Raw genomic sequence first — 12,765 nt, 5'->3', positions numbered from 1 at the left:
TTATGGTCGGCAAACACACATCACTGGTTGTACCGAGACTTCGAATACGAGTTGATTCAAGCTTCGTTTAGCGAGATAGTGGGAGCATCCCACAACAAAGACTACACTATATTTAAATCGAACGAAGAGGCCAACGATGGTTAAGATGCTGGCAGAACAGGGGAATACTACGCGGCTGAGATGGACATGCAGGATAAGGTAATATTCCTAGAGCTGGTAATCATACGCAGTAATTTTAGAATAGAAGTTTGAAGCAGTGTGAAAAAATGTACAATGAAAAGTTTGGGTACAAACAACGTTACTTTTATGACATTAAATGATTTTCGATTCAGTGATTTGTTTGCGAAATATTCAACTAAAATCGAGCGTCTCCCCCACTATTAAATCTAAACTGTTGGGTGGAAAAAAAATTGAAAAAGTTCATGAATAGTAAGTATATCAAATAACAAGGAAAATTATAACGGTTAAAATCACTTTTGAAATTTTTATTGTAGTAGTTTAAAGTAAATAGCAGCCTAAGGTATAAAATGTACTTAAACTTGGAAGATTCCGTACACAATACAAAATCCTTAAAAAATATTACTTGATTTTTTTGTAATGGCTACGGAACCCTATCTTTGGCGTGTCCGATACGCTCTTGGCGGTTTTTCTTCAATAGTGTTAAATTGAGTGTTTGTGTTGATATTTTTCTGTATAGCAACAATGCATGTTTTTTTGGATAAAAAATTGCTTATCATTCTTGTAATCGTACAAATTCAAACGACTGTAACATTCTTACAATTTAAATCCGGATTATATCAATAGAAACTACAGTCCTCTTTATTCAAGATCAACATCTCGGAGAAGCTAGAAGAAACTGTACCTATATTTCCGTAAACTTTAGTAATTAAATACTGCTCACCATCACCACTATTCCTTCAGCTGGTTCTGTGTTTTGATGTAATATCATAAGTAATGGACAAATCACCCTGCATCAAATATCTATTGCAAAAAGTCCAGCAGCTCTAGGATCGTAAGGTATTAATGCAATCCCTCTTCGAACAGTAAAATCATCGACGTATATTGATGTTAGAACACTCTTCAGATCGGCCAGAGCATCGAAGCATCATCAAACCAATAGGCCGGCAACTACAAATTCCACCATCACGGCTATGTTCAGAGTTACTAAAGAATATCACCTGGTTTCTCTGGTTACCGCCATTCTACCCTCCCCTGACTGGTTCCTTGGCGCTTCCCACATGGAGCTGTGCGTTGCTGACAAAATAAATGGGCTCTACTTTTGAACTGAACTTATACCCCATGGACCCGAAGATAAAGAACAGATTTCAATGTGAGTAATTTCCATACATACAAAAAATTTAAAAGTACGTGTTATGGTACTGTACCTCAATTGGTAAAAAGTGATCTCTCATACGATCACTTTATTCTCCGTCTGTCAGTCTGTCTTTCCCATCCGTCATTTTATCTTAGGCATATGTTGGGCATCAAGTTGAAATTAATATCCAATACTCAAGTCTGCTGCCCCTTGGATTTCTAACTTTCTAAGTCGCCGCAATCAAATGTTTCCATACAAATTGCCAGGGAATCAAAACCTATAGTTTCAGTTGGCATAGAAACTTAAAATTTATATTTAGGGTAGGAGTATTTAACTTAGTATAGCACAACCAATGAGAAAGTTTGACAATCTTATTTTTTAAGGTCTATCTGTCCGTCAGTAACTATTTGAAACGATCCCACACTGCGTACATTTTGCTTAGGTTATGTAGCTCTGTTATCACAAGATATTTATAGATACCTGCAAATTGTACGGATTCGGTGACTCGCACTTGGCATAGTTCGGAAATAACATATTGCCAAAAGGAATGTGCCACTTTACTGCATTTATTTTAACATATGAACCTTAACGGTAAATTTGCACACGTTTTTAAATGAAACAACGAAACTATTTAAAGTTGTGTTAACTTCTGTGATAAAAACGTAATATATCGCTAATAAATGTACATGTATAATTTTAGTCCATTTGGTTCGAAATACCGAGAAACGTGTGTACAATTTGACCGTTAATTCAAACCTTAAATTAAACGGAGTGTATAACCTGCGTAGTTTTTAAAATCCATGTTTTTCAAACTGGCTGGCAAACTGGTAGACGTCCATTTATTTCAATACTACAGTAATTAATTTAATTGCTACTTTATATCTAGCTGTACTTTCAAGTTATTCAGTACTTTACTTACTGATCCCTATTGCTTAGATTATTTTGTGTCCACCTTCTTTTGTAGTCTCAATGATGAAATGTTGCCACCATACAATAAGACAAGCTACCATCAGAAACGTACCCAAGGTGAAACCATTTGCGAGGATCAAGTTTGAGTTAATCCGCATTTACCACCTCACCCGATTGCTTTGAGAAACCTACAGAAGAAGATGAAAATAACGATCAGAATGGAGAAGAAGAAGCTAAGACGACGACGAGTGGTGATGAAACAGAAGGTACTTAGGTCTCTTAGCCATGATTTTAAGCTAAAGTGCAATGTACTGTTATTTTCGTGTGTAGCGAGAATTGACTAAGTAAACAGTTGTTGAAGTATTTTGATTGACTAAAGTAACTATTTTATAACATTTTAGCTAAATTTAATCATTATAGTTTCAGAAACTGGACCCACTGAAGACAGAGAGGATAGTTCCCAAACGACAACGACAACCACGTAATATTCAAAATTCTTTATTTTTTTGGGTATAATTCTAATGGAACATAAAACAACTCCACTTTTTTCCAAGTAGGTTAAAAATGAAGAAGGAGAATATGAATATATGACACTGTTTTCGCATGGCTTCCTGCGCTTATTAATTGATTGATCATGAGAACGTGCAGTCAAGAATTTGTCGTGTTCGACTATGTAGATAGAACCCTTTTCAAGACTTGTTTGGTCATTTCTTTGGCAGCTACTTAAATACATAATATAACATTACGCGAAAAACTGCGTCGCGTACAAGGGTGGAATCTTTTCAAGGGTGGAATTGGAATGTCAACGTGACTTGCAGTGAAAAGATTCCATCCTTGTACGCGACTCAGTTTCTTCGCGAATGTCCTTAATTATTAAGTCCCTGTAAGAGGTCGATCTTGTAACTTCTTAGCATCGTGGCCCCGCAATGTCATGCTAAAGGAATGATTTTATTAACCGCCTACGCAAAAATGGGTGTTCTAAGTTAGGCGCCAACGTCTGTCTGTTTGTCTATCTGTCTGTAGCATCGTAGCTCTCAAACGGATGGACCGATTTCGAAGCTGTTTTTATTAGGTACGCAACGTACGTAGTACGTAAATGCGAGTTTTTTTGCAGTGGTTCTTAGCTATTTGTTAGCTATGTATGTTTAATTCAAATCGGTATTGGACTTTGTAATGACAATTGCAGAGTTTTTCAGCTTTTCTAAGTTAGTTAGGCTATTGTAATGTATGCACAGTCAATTTACGTTACCAAGATGTAAAAAATACCTATGCCACTAACCATAAGGTCGATGTACGCAATATTGACGCCATGGTCGTATTCCGTTGTATAGATATTTATGCCCTTGACTGTACTATACCTAAACAGGATCTAATCGGACTGACGTTTTTTAGTGAAGGACCGATGGTGACGGACCCTGACTCGCCAGAAAACTGCCCGATGACAGAATGGCAGGATTGGTCGCCGTGCGAAGGGCCCTGCGAGGACGGGAAGCGGTACGGCGCGCACACGCGTACCGATATCACGTCGTGGATGTGTGACTCTAAAAGAGGTCAGGCTTTGTACCACGAAGTGCAAAATTCGAAATTCGTATCTTGCCGCCCCGCTGACGCTTATATTATTTAATACGCGAGTGAGAGGGACGGTATGATAGGAACTTCGTGTTTCGAATTTCGTTGTAGTTCACCAGGCCAAGCGCAGCTAATTACTAACCTACGGCAAGAGAAGTGTTATAAAGAAAATATACAGTGTGTTACCGGCACCCAGGCTTTTTTTAGGGCAGGTTAAGGTAACGTTCTGTAAATTAACAATGACATACATTTAATAATAAATATAATTCACTGTTAATTTTCTAACAAAATTATAATTGCCAGCAATGTACAGCAAAGTAATTTGATAAGTAAGAGTAAATGAAAGCTGAAAAATTGTTTGATTAAGACTTATCAATTTACTTTGCTGTACATTTCTGGCAATTATAATTTTGTTACAAAGTTAACAAAGTCTGAATTTTAGTTTAATAATTAAACTTATGTCACGGTTAAGTTACAGAAAAACGTTACTTTAACCTCCCTTAAAAAGCCTGACTGCCGGTAACACACTGTATGAGTAAATAAAAAAAAATTTCAATATCTATATAATATGCCTGCCTAGGGCAGAGTTCGTATTTGCACCGTTTGAGGTAGAAACTTTAGGCTCACAGGATACAGACGTGAAAGAACTCGTAAAAGAGATTTCTTCGCGCCTGGTATCGACTGGCGACCAGGCCCTAAATTACGAAGTGCCAAATTCAAACTTTGTATCTTGCCGTCCCGCTGTCGCTAATATTATTTAGTACGAGAGTGAGAGGGACGGTACGATACGAATTTCGATTTTTGAATTTCGTAGTAGCCCCCCAGAAGGCATTTCCGCCAACGTTTGAGCCTGGCCGTTCCACGCGGAAACACTGCCTGTCTCCTGGGAGTTATGCCGTTGTCGGCTGACATTTTGATAGATATTGAATTTTCATCTCATTACTCGTTAGAAGCTTATAAGTAATTATACCTATCACTACCACTTAAACTTAAACTTAAAGTATGTTAAAAAATATAAAATTCATACAGGTGCATTGTTCATATGGCTATATACAAACAGCAACCAGACAGAGATTTAAAGAGCTGTGAACCGGTATTAAAACAAATTGTTAATTTCGAATTAACTAGCACAGTGTAATTAATTTTTCATTTTTTTTCGAGCAGCGCTATGTAATGCGTACAATAATTTTGATACGAGAGAGAAGCGTTCTGTGACAGCTCTCACGTCAACAAGTGCAACGTTTTGTATAAAACAAAGTAGTGGCACGTAGTGATACATTGCGTGGTAATTTATTTTATAAGGAAAATAATAAATGTACATTTTTTACTAAAACATAATTAAGTGTGATTATTAGGGCCTTCACTAACTACCCTTAAAGTCTGAGGTTGTAGCAAAAATACACGCTGTATACATAAAAAGTTTGTGTCAAATAAAAATAACATCAACGTTATTGCCGACTGTACTTACTGTCATCCAAACTACTCGTACCAAGTTACAATATGTGATGTTAAAAGATTAAATTTTTTATATCTCCCACCAACTACATACCTTTGGCTAACAATTTAAGATTCGAAAACGCATTAAGGCGCCAAACTTCTGGAAAGCGTTACAAATGAACATACTGTCTCGCATTTATAAAAATATCAATTAGACCGATATTATGACAAAAAAATTTTTTTAGGGTTCAGATGACATCCCACCGGAATGTTTAGACCAGGACCAGGACATCGAAATCTGCGAAGAAGACTGCGTAGAAACAACAGGTATGTATAGACATGTAACGCAATTCTCCTATAGATTTTGTTATATCACCCACCTGTTAGGCAAATCAATTGAATTACGTGTGCAGTGCTAAAACTGCACGTGTCACGCGACGGATTTTACTTGTGTCCGCTCCACGTCCGCTCCGTGCACCCGCGCCACCTAGCGTAGGCACTAAAAAACGCGGTGTGCAAAAGGTCCTAAATGATTAAATAATAATTAATTTTGTTTATTACAGACGCTCCCGTGCTATCCCAGCAACAGGTTGCTCCGGGCACCAGTTGGCGTGATTGGTTTTCATTTTAGATAATTAGGATTAAAAATTAAACAATACATTAACTTAAATAATAAAATTCTAGTTATTATTCTCCATTAATATAGTTTTCCTTGCTGGCGTCCTTTCCTGAGAAACCTAACGACGGTTGAAAAACGTTCCGTATATTAATATTTATTCGTAGATATTTTATAATTTAAACGTCCGCGGGACGGCAAGAAAAGAAGTTCGAATTATGCGCTTCGTAGTCACTAGAGCCGGGAGCCCTTTGAGTATTTATCAGAGTATTTATTCTAGATAAATACTCAAAGCAGGAGCCAGACGATTGTCGAAATGTCGGGACCCGAATGCTTGCCATCTAAAGTGTACACTATCTACTCACTAAAAAATATTACCTAGTAAAAATATTTTTAGTCTACATCCAGGCAGAAACAGTTGGGTGTTATATTTGTTTGGAATACCTATTAGGTAGGTACTTATCGTTAGATTCTATTGATATGGGAATAAACAGGTAGCTGTTGATAGCGATTTTGTCCATTGCCCATGGGAACTTTGCGCTTTCTCTCTAATAAAAGCGGTTTCCGGGTTAATCTAATAGATAGATAGCTTCATTTTCCATATATAGGTGAATTAATTTTTAGTTAATTTTTAATTAATTCCAGAAATTATACCATTTTAACAAAAAAAAAGTTTAGGTGTATATTAAATGATATAGTAACGGATAACTCACGTCTTAAACCGAGTTTAGCTCGACATGTTTCGGGCTATTTCATAGCGTAGGTGTTTCTAACTCGGTTTAAGACGTGAGTTATCCGTTACAATATCATTTAATATGAGTGAGTCTCACGGTAGTTATATGTGTATATATATTATTTACTATAGGATAATTAAATAGACAACGATCTCGAAAACAGTTGTAACGAGTTCGATGTGTAGAAATCGATCTGTCAAGGATTTCATCAAAAACCTATGTTGTATTGTATGGTAACCATGGTCTTCTAGACATCTAGACTTAACCTTGGCGGCATCTTTTGCCAAATAGATGAACTATCTTAGTAGTAGCTATTGTACAACAGATGGCTCCACTCTTTATTGTGTAGTGCGTTATTATGATTATGTTAAATCTGAGTAGAAATCAAGTGCTATATACGCATACACAATAACGTAAGTAATTACGGTATTTCGTATTATTAATAAACTGAAAACTGAGTATAATTACAAAATTTATCGATTAAAAGCAATATTAAATCAAACAACTAATTTATTCAAAATTAATAATATGAAACTTAAAATGAATATAGCTAAAATACAGTACATGCATAGAATGCAGCCCGATTTTGCTGAATGCTGATTATAACCAATTTTTGTTCATTTGTAAGTCAAGATCGTGAAGATATCCAGCCCAGCAGCATTCTTTAACGCTACATTTACACGCTTGCCAAGGCATACCAAGCGTCTACCAACTCCAAGCCTATACAGCTTGCAGCGCGTCAGTGTATTCCAGACAGGCAAGGCAAGCATGGCAGACGTGGATCTTGATGTTGCTGCTGCTCTTGTGTTGAGCTTGACATATTTTTATTTAAAGAAAAAGGATGAAAATTCTTCATTAGTCCAATAGCATTCATAACGGTTACTAAAATTTATTAATATGTACATCCGTTCGGCTTGATCTCTTGAGCGACACTAAGCACGAGCCAACGTACGTATAAGTGAACACGCCGCAAGCGCTAGCCGCAAGTTCTTTTGATCTGTGTTGAAAAACCGACACCGGCCCGGATCGGCGGCAAGCGCTGGCAAGCTCATGTAAGCCTATCCAAACGGGCCGTTTACATTTTGAAACTACCGCGACTCACTAATATTAAATATATTGCCCCGGATAACTCACGTCCTAAATCAATCTTAGCCCGACAAGTTTCCGGCTAAACTCGATTAGGTATATATTGACCCGGATAACTCACGTCTTAAATCGAGTTTACCCGACATGTTTCGGGCATAATTCGATTTAAAACGTGAGTTATCCGGGTCAATATATATTTAATATGGGCCGTTTACATGCTTGTGCTGGTGAAAGCTTTCTGAAGCTTGGCAAGCGTGTAAATGTAGCATAACATTCCCATTAGATAATAGGAAACTAAGTTAGTATGTGTCAAAGATTATTGTAATGTATGTATAGGTATGTGTTTGCCTGCCAACCGACAAGATCGTGATGAGAATGCTTAAGTGCTTTATTATTTTTTGTTCCTAGCAACCCAACACGTTATACTGAAAGTAAAAAAAAAGAAAATTATTTACGTCATCTCGGGTCGGTCATTCATTTGGTTCATTTCTCAACAATTTCGCGATTTTGATAAACATAAAGCGATAAAGCGGAAATTCTCATTGTTCCCAGCATTTTTATATTATGTTAGTTAAAAAACCACAGCCAACCTCTTACTCTAAGTGGATTGGCAAAACCCTTAAAACCGTATTTATTCTCGAAGCACTTGGAATTGCTGTCTCTTACGGAGTGTATTTTAAGCTAAATACGGAAAGAGGTAAGTCATTTTATCTTATTTTGGTTATTTATAGCTATATAATGAGAAACATTGGACTAAACAATAACTTTTCGCTTTGTTATTGTACTAAGTGTGTGTATTTGGGTATTTGCAAAAGAATAAATCGATTTCGCCTTAATCTTGAAACATGTGTGTTTGATTCTTGATTCAGTTCATTAAACTCAGCCTACAAATAGTGTATATATGTGTATTCGTTTATAAATTGAGAAAATATGCTCCTAATTATAAAGCACCAGTAAATAAAATGATACAAATTTAGAAACCAAAATTTGAAGAAAGTCATGAGTCAGTCATTGTAATAATCAATAGTAGACGTAACTAATATTACTTACTGTAATAATTTTTCCATCAGATTTCCGCCTGTATATGCGCCAGAACTACAACTGGGTATTGGAAGGCTACTACATTTTAGGCGAGAAGATCGCAGACCATAAGACCCGAGAGCTTGACCACAAGGTCTGGAGCAGCGAGGGCAAGATCTAGCGGTGAGATGAACATTGCTATTAGGACCACTTTCTGGGTGGTGACAGTTGGAGGGCTAGGCTATGCCTTGTTCAAAGTGGTCAAACCTGATGAGGAACTGCTTAAGAAGGTCATTATATTTTTTGTTATTACGGGATGTTTGTGATGTTTTGTTTTATAGCTGTCACAGGCATGGTGGATACTTAGTAAAGAAATCCTAATATTCCTCTGTTCCATTAAGTACTATAAATATTAACTTATTGTATTGCACAATCGCCATCAGATATTTCGGAGTGGCCAAGGAGGTAAAAAATATTGGCACATGCACTCTATTATTAAGGTATTAGAGTTAATTTTTTGATATTTTTAATCACCTTGGCCGCTCCAAAATATCTGATGGCGACTGTACAGTCATGTTATTATACTTTTAAGTAAAAATTTGATCAAAAATTTGTGAAAATAACTTATGTTATGGCATGTAATTGTGAAATTTTTTGTTGAATTTTAGCTCAAAAGTATAATAACTCAACTGTACACATTATACATTTGTTTAAAACTGTTTTATGATATAATAGGTATTAAAGTCTTTTTAAATGTAAAGTTAGTAAAAAATAAGTAAGTTTGGCATAACAGACTTAGATTCATTGAAATTTGTTTAAAAAAATCTTGCATATTTCATACAAGTACAGTCAACTACAAAGACATGAATATAGCCAAAGTTACAATAATAATGTACAAAAATAGGCACAACATTGACACTCTGTTCAGTCAATAAAGTTGCATATAGATCATGTTTATGTAACTTTTACCATATCTTCCTACTTCTGTATCTGTTCAATCAACATTTTCTGTATCTGTACAATCAAAATTTCAAAAATCTGAAGCAACCTCTATTAGTTCTATTGACAATTCTAGGTTAGTTTTCAGGGATTGCCATGAGCTGTGACAGCTATTTAAAGATTTCACTAACTTGTTTTGGGTTATGGTCTGTCCCAGAATTCGAGATACTAAAATGACGTTTCATGTGTTACCTGTTTTTTGCGTCTCATAAATAGTGATGTGCCGCAACCGGTTATTACCGAAAGATTTTGTAGGTACCTATGTATGTATGTCGTAAAATATTAAGATATGAACGGATCCGTGCTGTACTAAAATGTAGGGCACTTAGGACATTCTAGAAAAGGTAAAATAGGTCTAATAAAAATGCGACCGTTTTCGAGATATTTCGACTTTTTATAGATGTTGATGTTTAAGTTTCAATTTCATTCTAAGTAAGTTTTACATTAACTAAATAATATGAGAATAATGAATATTTGATTTATTATTCTATGATATGAATATCAAAATAAAAACACGAGAAAACGCACTGATCACATCCGATGACAATACGAGTAAAGTAACGAAAATCGGTTGAATACCACTTGAATACGAAAAACATGAACAATGACGTTGAGTGATATCTGAGGGCCTACTCCGGAATTCGAAAATTAAAGTTCGTACCGTAACGTCCCTCTCACTTACGTATTAAATTAAATAGTAGTGTCAGAAGGACGGAACGACACGAACTTCGATTTTCGAATTTCGTAGTAGCCCTGCTGGCCCTGACTACGAAATGCAAAACTCGAACTTCGTATGTTGCCGTCTCGCTGACGCTTATCTCATTCAATACGCGAGTGAAAGGGACGGTGCCATACGAACTTCGTTTTTCTAGTTTTGTAGTAGCATCTGTATTATTTTTTACGTTGGCACTAAGTGATGAACACTGTATTTTTACCTGTGCTTAGATTTCATCACTTTATCGTATGATAAAGTAAAATGGAAAGTAGAATATTGAATGCATTAATGTTATTTTTGCTATCGTAAAATAAACATTTTATCGGTTATTTACGAAACCGAAATCACGGAGCAGCACTGTTCCTTTTATGCTGGCCACATTATTTTTACGTTTGACATTTCAGACTGTCATTTTAGTATCTCGAATTCTGGGACAGACCATAGTTTAGTATTGTTTGTATGTTGCTTTGTAGCTAAAATTGAAGCCTCTTAGTTATTGTAAACACTAGCTTATGAGCATGTATTGTTTTAATTCTCGGGGTTTATATAGCTAGTGGTTTGACTCAATAACCATTTTTTTGTTTATTAATATATCATGCCTCATTCTAAATTATGGGATGTAACTAACTCATCGAGGTTTGAACCATTTTGATGTTTTTTTTGTGGAAAATCATAATCATCTTGCATAAGTTACAATACAAATAATAATTTCTAAGTATTTTGTTTTCTTTTGTCTACAGTATGACGAGGGTTCAAAACACACAGACACTAGAAGACTAGCACATAAAACTGTAGAAATACTAAAAGACGCGCAAAATCAGAATAGTGATTTAAACAAGAAAATAGAAGACCTAATTAAGAAATAGAAATGAATGAAAAGAATGCAGTGCTAGAGAGACTGAGCAGGAGGGATGCGCAACGGCTTGACAAACTGCACAAGGCTCATAAAGCTAGGAGGAAGTGGATGCGTGCAACGAAAATGAAGAGTATTTCTCTGGGGCATTTAAAATCAAATCCGAATACATAGAGGACCTGCTGGCTCAAGTACCTACACTAGACATCAAAACTCTCCCATCACACTTTGATAACATCAAAAAAGAACTAAATGAGCTCCAAAAATACGTCATAACATCAGCCTTATTCTTAAAGGAATTCAATATGCGGAAATATCTAGGTATAGTTCAAAACTTGCAAACGCAGTGCTATGAGTTGGAAGACAGGTATATACCGCGCAAGAAATTCGGCTTTACTAGGAAGAAGCTACCCAAATCCGAAACTCACAAGCAAAGTTCTGTTGATGAGACTGATGTAGGAAAAACTGAAAATAAGTGGGACGAAAAGTTGTTTGGATTTGATTCAAAAGAGAATGTAATACTAGCATTAGAAAATGATGAGTTGTTCCAAAGGGATGTTACTCTTCGTAATCTTAAGAGCTGTACTATCAGTTTAAAAGGAGTGTTGGGTACACTACACATGACTGATCTTGACAACTGCATCATACTTTCAGGCCCAGTGACTTCCTCAGTGTTTCTTGACAAGTGCACAAATTGCAAGATTGTGGTTGCATGTCAGCAACTTCGAATGCACACATCTACTAAATGTGACATTTATTTGCATGTTACAAGTAAAGGGATTGTAGAGGACTGCACGGAGGTGAGGACCGCACCATATAACCTGGAATATGATGATTTAGAGAAACATTTCAACATGTCATCCTTAGATAGGAAGTGCAATAACTGGGACCAGCTGGACGACTTCAATTGGCTTGCACCAGACGTGCCGTCCCCTAATTGGTCTATTTTAGAGCCATCCAAACGAGTGACAGATTGGAGTGAGCAATGGTCAAAAATTCCAAGCAAATCATAACAATCTGACTGCATTTTTGACACCTTTTCCAATCTTTCTATGGATAATCACAAACAAAAAAGGCGTAAATTTGACGTAGAATATGGTAACAAATTGGTTAGATTGTTTTGTTTCGTATTTAAAATAAGTGAGATTATACCTTCACTACACCTAAAATTGCGAGCCAAAAACGCAGTTGCTTAGCCGTATTACTAATTATTGAAATAATAAATAAATGAAGGAGCATTTATTATGACAAATAATCACTCATTTATACCTGCTTAGTTAATCTACACATCTACGGTATAATATAACATAGATAGCATTTACTAGATTGGAAAGCAATTAATAAAATAAAGAAATTTACGATTATGTAAAAGTTTTATTTATTTTGGTATGTAATCGCGTTTTTTTTTTTGGTTGGAATCTTTTGCCAGTCAAAGAAACTAAGTCGCGTACCAAGCAGGGAATAACTTTGTCCTACATTTGCCAAAGAAATCAGTGAAATTGGTTATAAGGT

General features: G+C 35.9%; 1 protein-coding gene, 2 long non-coding RNA genes and 1 pseudogene across 4 annotated transcripts; all 4 read left to right on the top strand.

Moving 5' to 3' along the window:
* The first annotated feature begins 2,471 nt into the window (after positions 1-2,471).
* LOC141439598 (uncharacterized) lies at positions 2,472-3,730 on the top strand. Of its 2 annotated transcripts, none has more exons than XR_012452616.1 (3): positions 2,472-2,490; positions 2,651-2,705; positions 3,617-3,730. It is a non-coding gene; the product is annotated as an uncharacterized lncRNA (long non-coding RNA). The 2 variants fall into 2 exon arrangements; XR_012452615.1 differs by having other exon boundaries at positions 2,645-2,705.
* Positions 3,731-3,757: 27 nt separating this feature from the next.
* On the top strand, positions 3,758-5,936 carry LOC141439591 (uncharacterized). Its single transcript, XR_012452612.1, has 3 exons — positions 3,758-3,774; positions 5,476-5,557; positions 5,794-5,936. It is a non-coding gene; the product is annotated as an uncharacterized lncRNA (long non-coding RNA).
* Positions 5,937-8,107: 2,171 nt separating this feature from the next.
* On the top strand, positions 8,108-8,867 carry LOC141434790 (protein CEBPZOS-like). The gene is made up of 2 exons (XM_074097234.1): positions 8,108-8,363; positions 8,737-8,867. The coding sequence occupies exons 1-2, from the start codon at positions 8,231-8,233 to the stop codon at positions 8,865-8,867; spliced, it is 264 nt and encodes an 87-aa protein (XP_073953335.1). The 5' UTR covers positions 8,108-8,230.
* Positions 8,868-8,874: 7 nt separating this feature from the next.
* LOC141434799 (tubulin-specific chaperone C-like) lies at positions 8,875-12,455 on the top strand (annotated as a pseudogene).
* Positions 12,456-12,765: the final 310 nt, after the last annotated feature.

This window comes from Choristoneura fumiferana, chromosome Z, assembly GCF_025370935.1.
Source record: "Choristoneura fumiferana chromosome Z, NRCan_CFum_1, whole genome shotgun sequence".
Taxonomy (NCBI): domain Eukaryota; kingdom Metazoa; phylum Arthropoda; class Insecta; order Lepidoptera; family Tortricidae; genus Choristoneura; species Choristoneura fumiferana.
The sequence above is the reverse complement of the archived record's forward strand: the minus strand, read 5'-3'. Positions and strand labels throughout refer to the sequence as shown.

Excerpts from the sequence above, each read along its gene's own strand:
- LOC141434790 (XM_074097234.1), top strand. The coding sequence starts at position 8,231 with ATGTTAGTTAAAAAACCACAGCCAACCTCTTACTCTAAGTGGATTGGC. Across the intron at positions 8,364-8,736 it reads TAAGCTAAATACGGAAAGAG|ATTTCCGCCTGTATATGCGC; the intron begins GTAAGTCATTTT and ends TTTTTCCATCAG.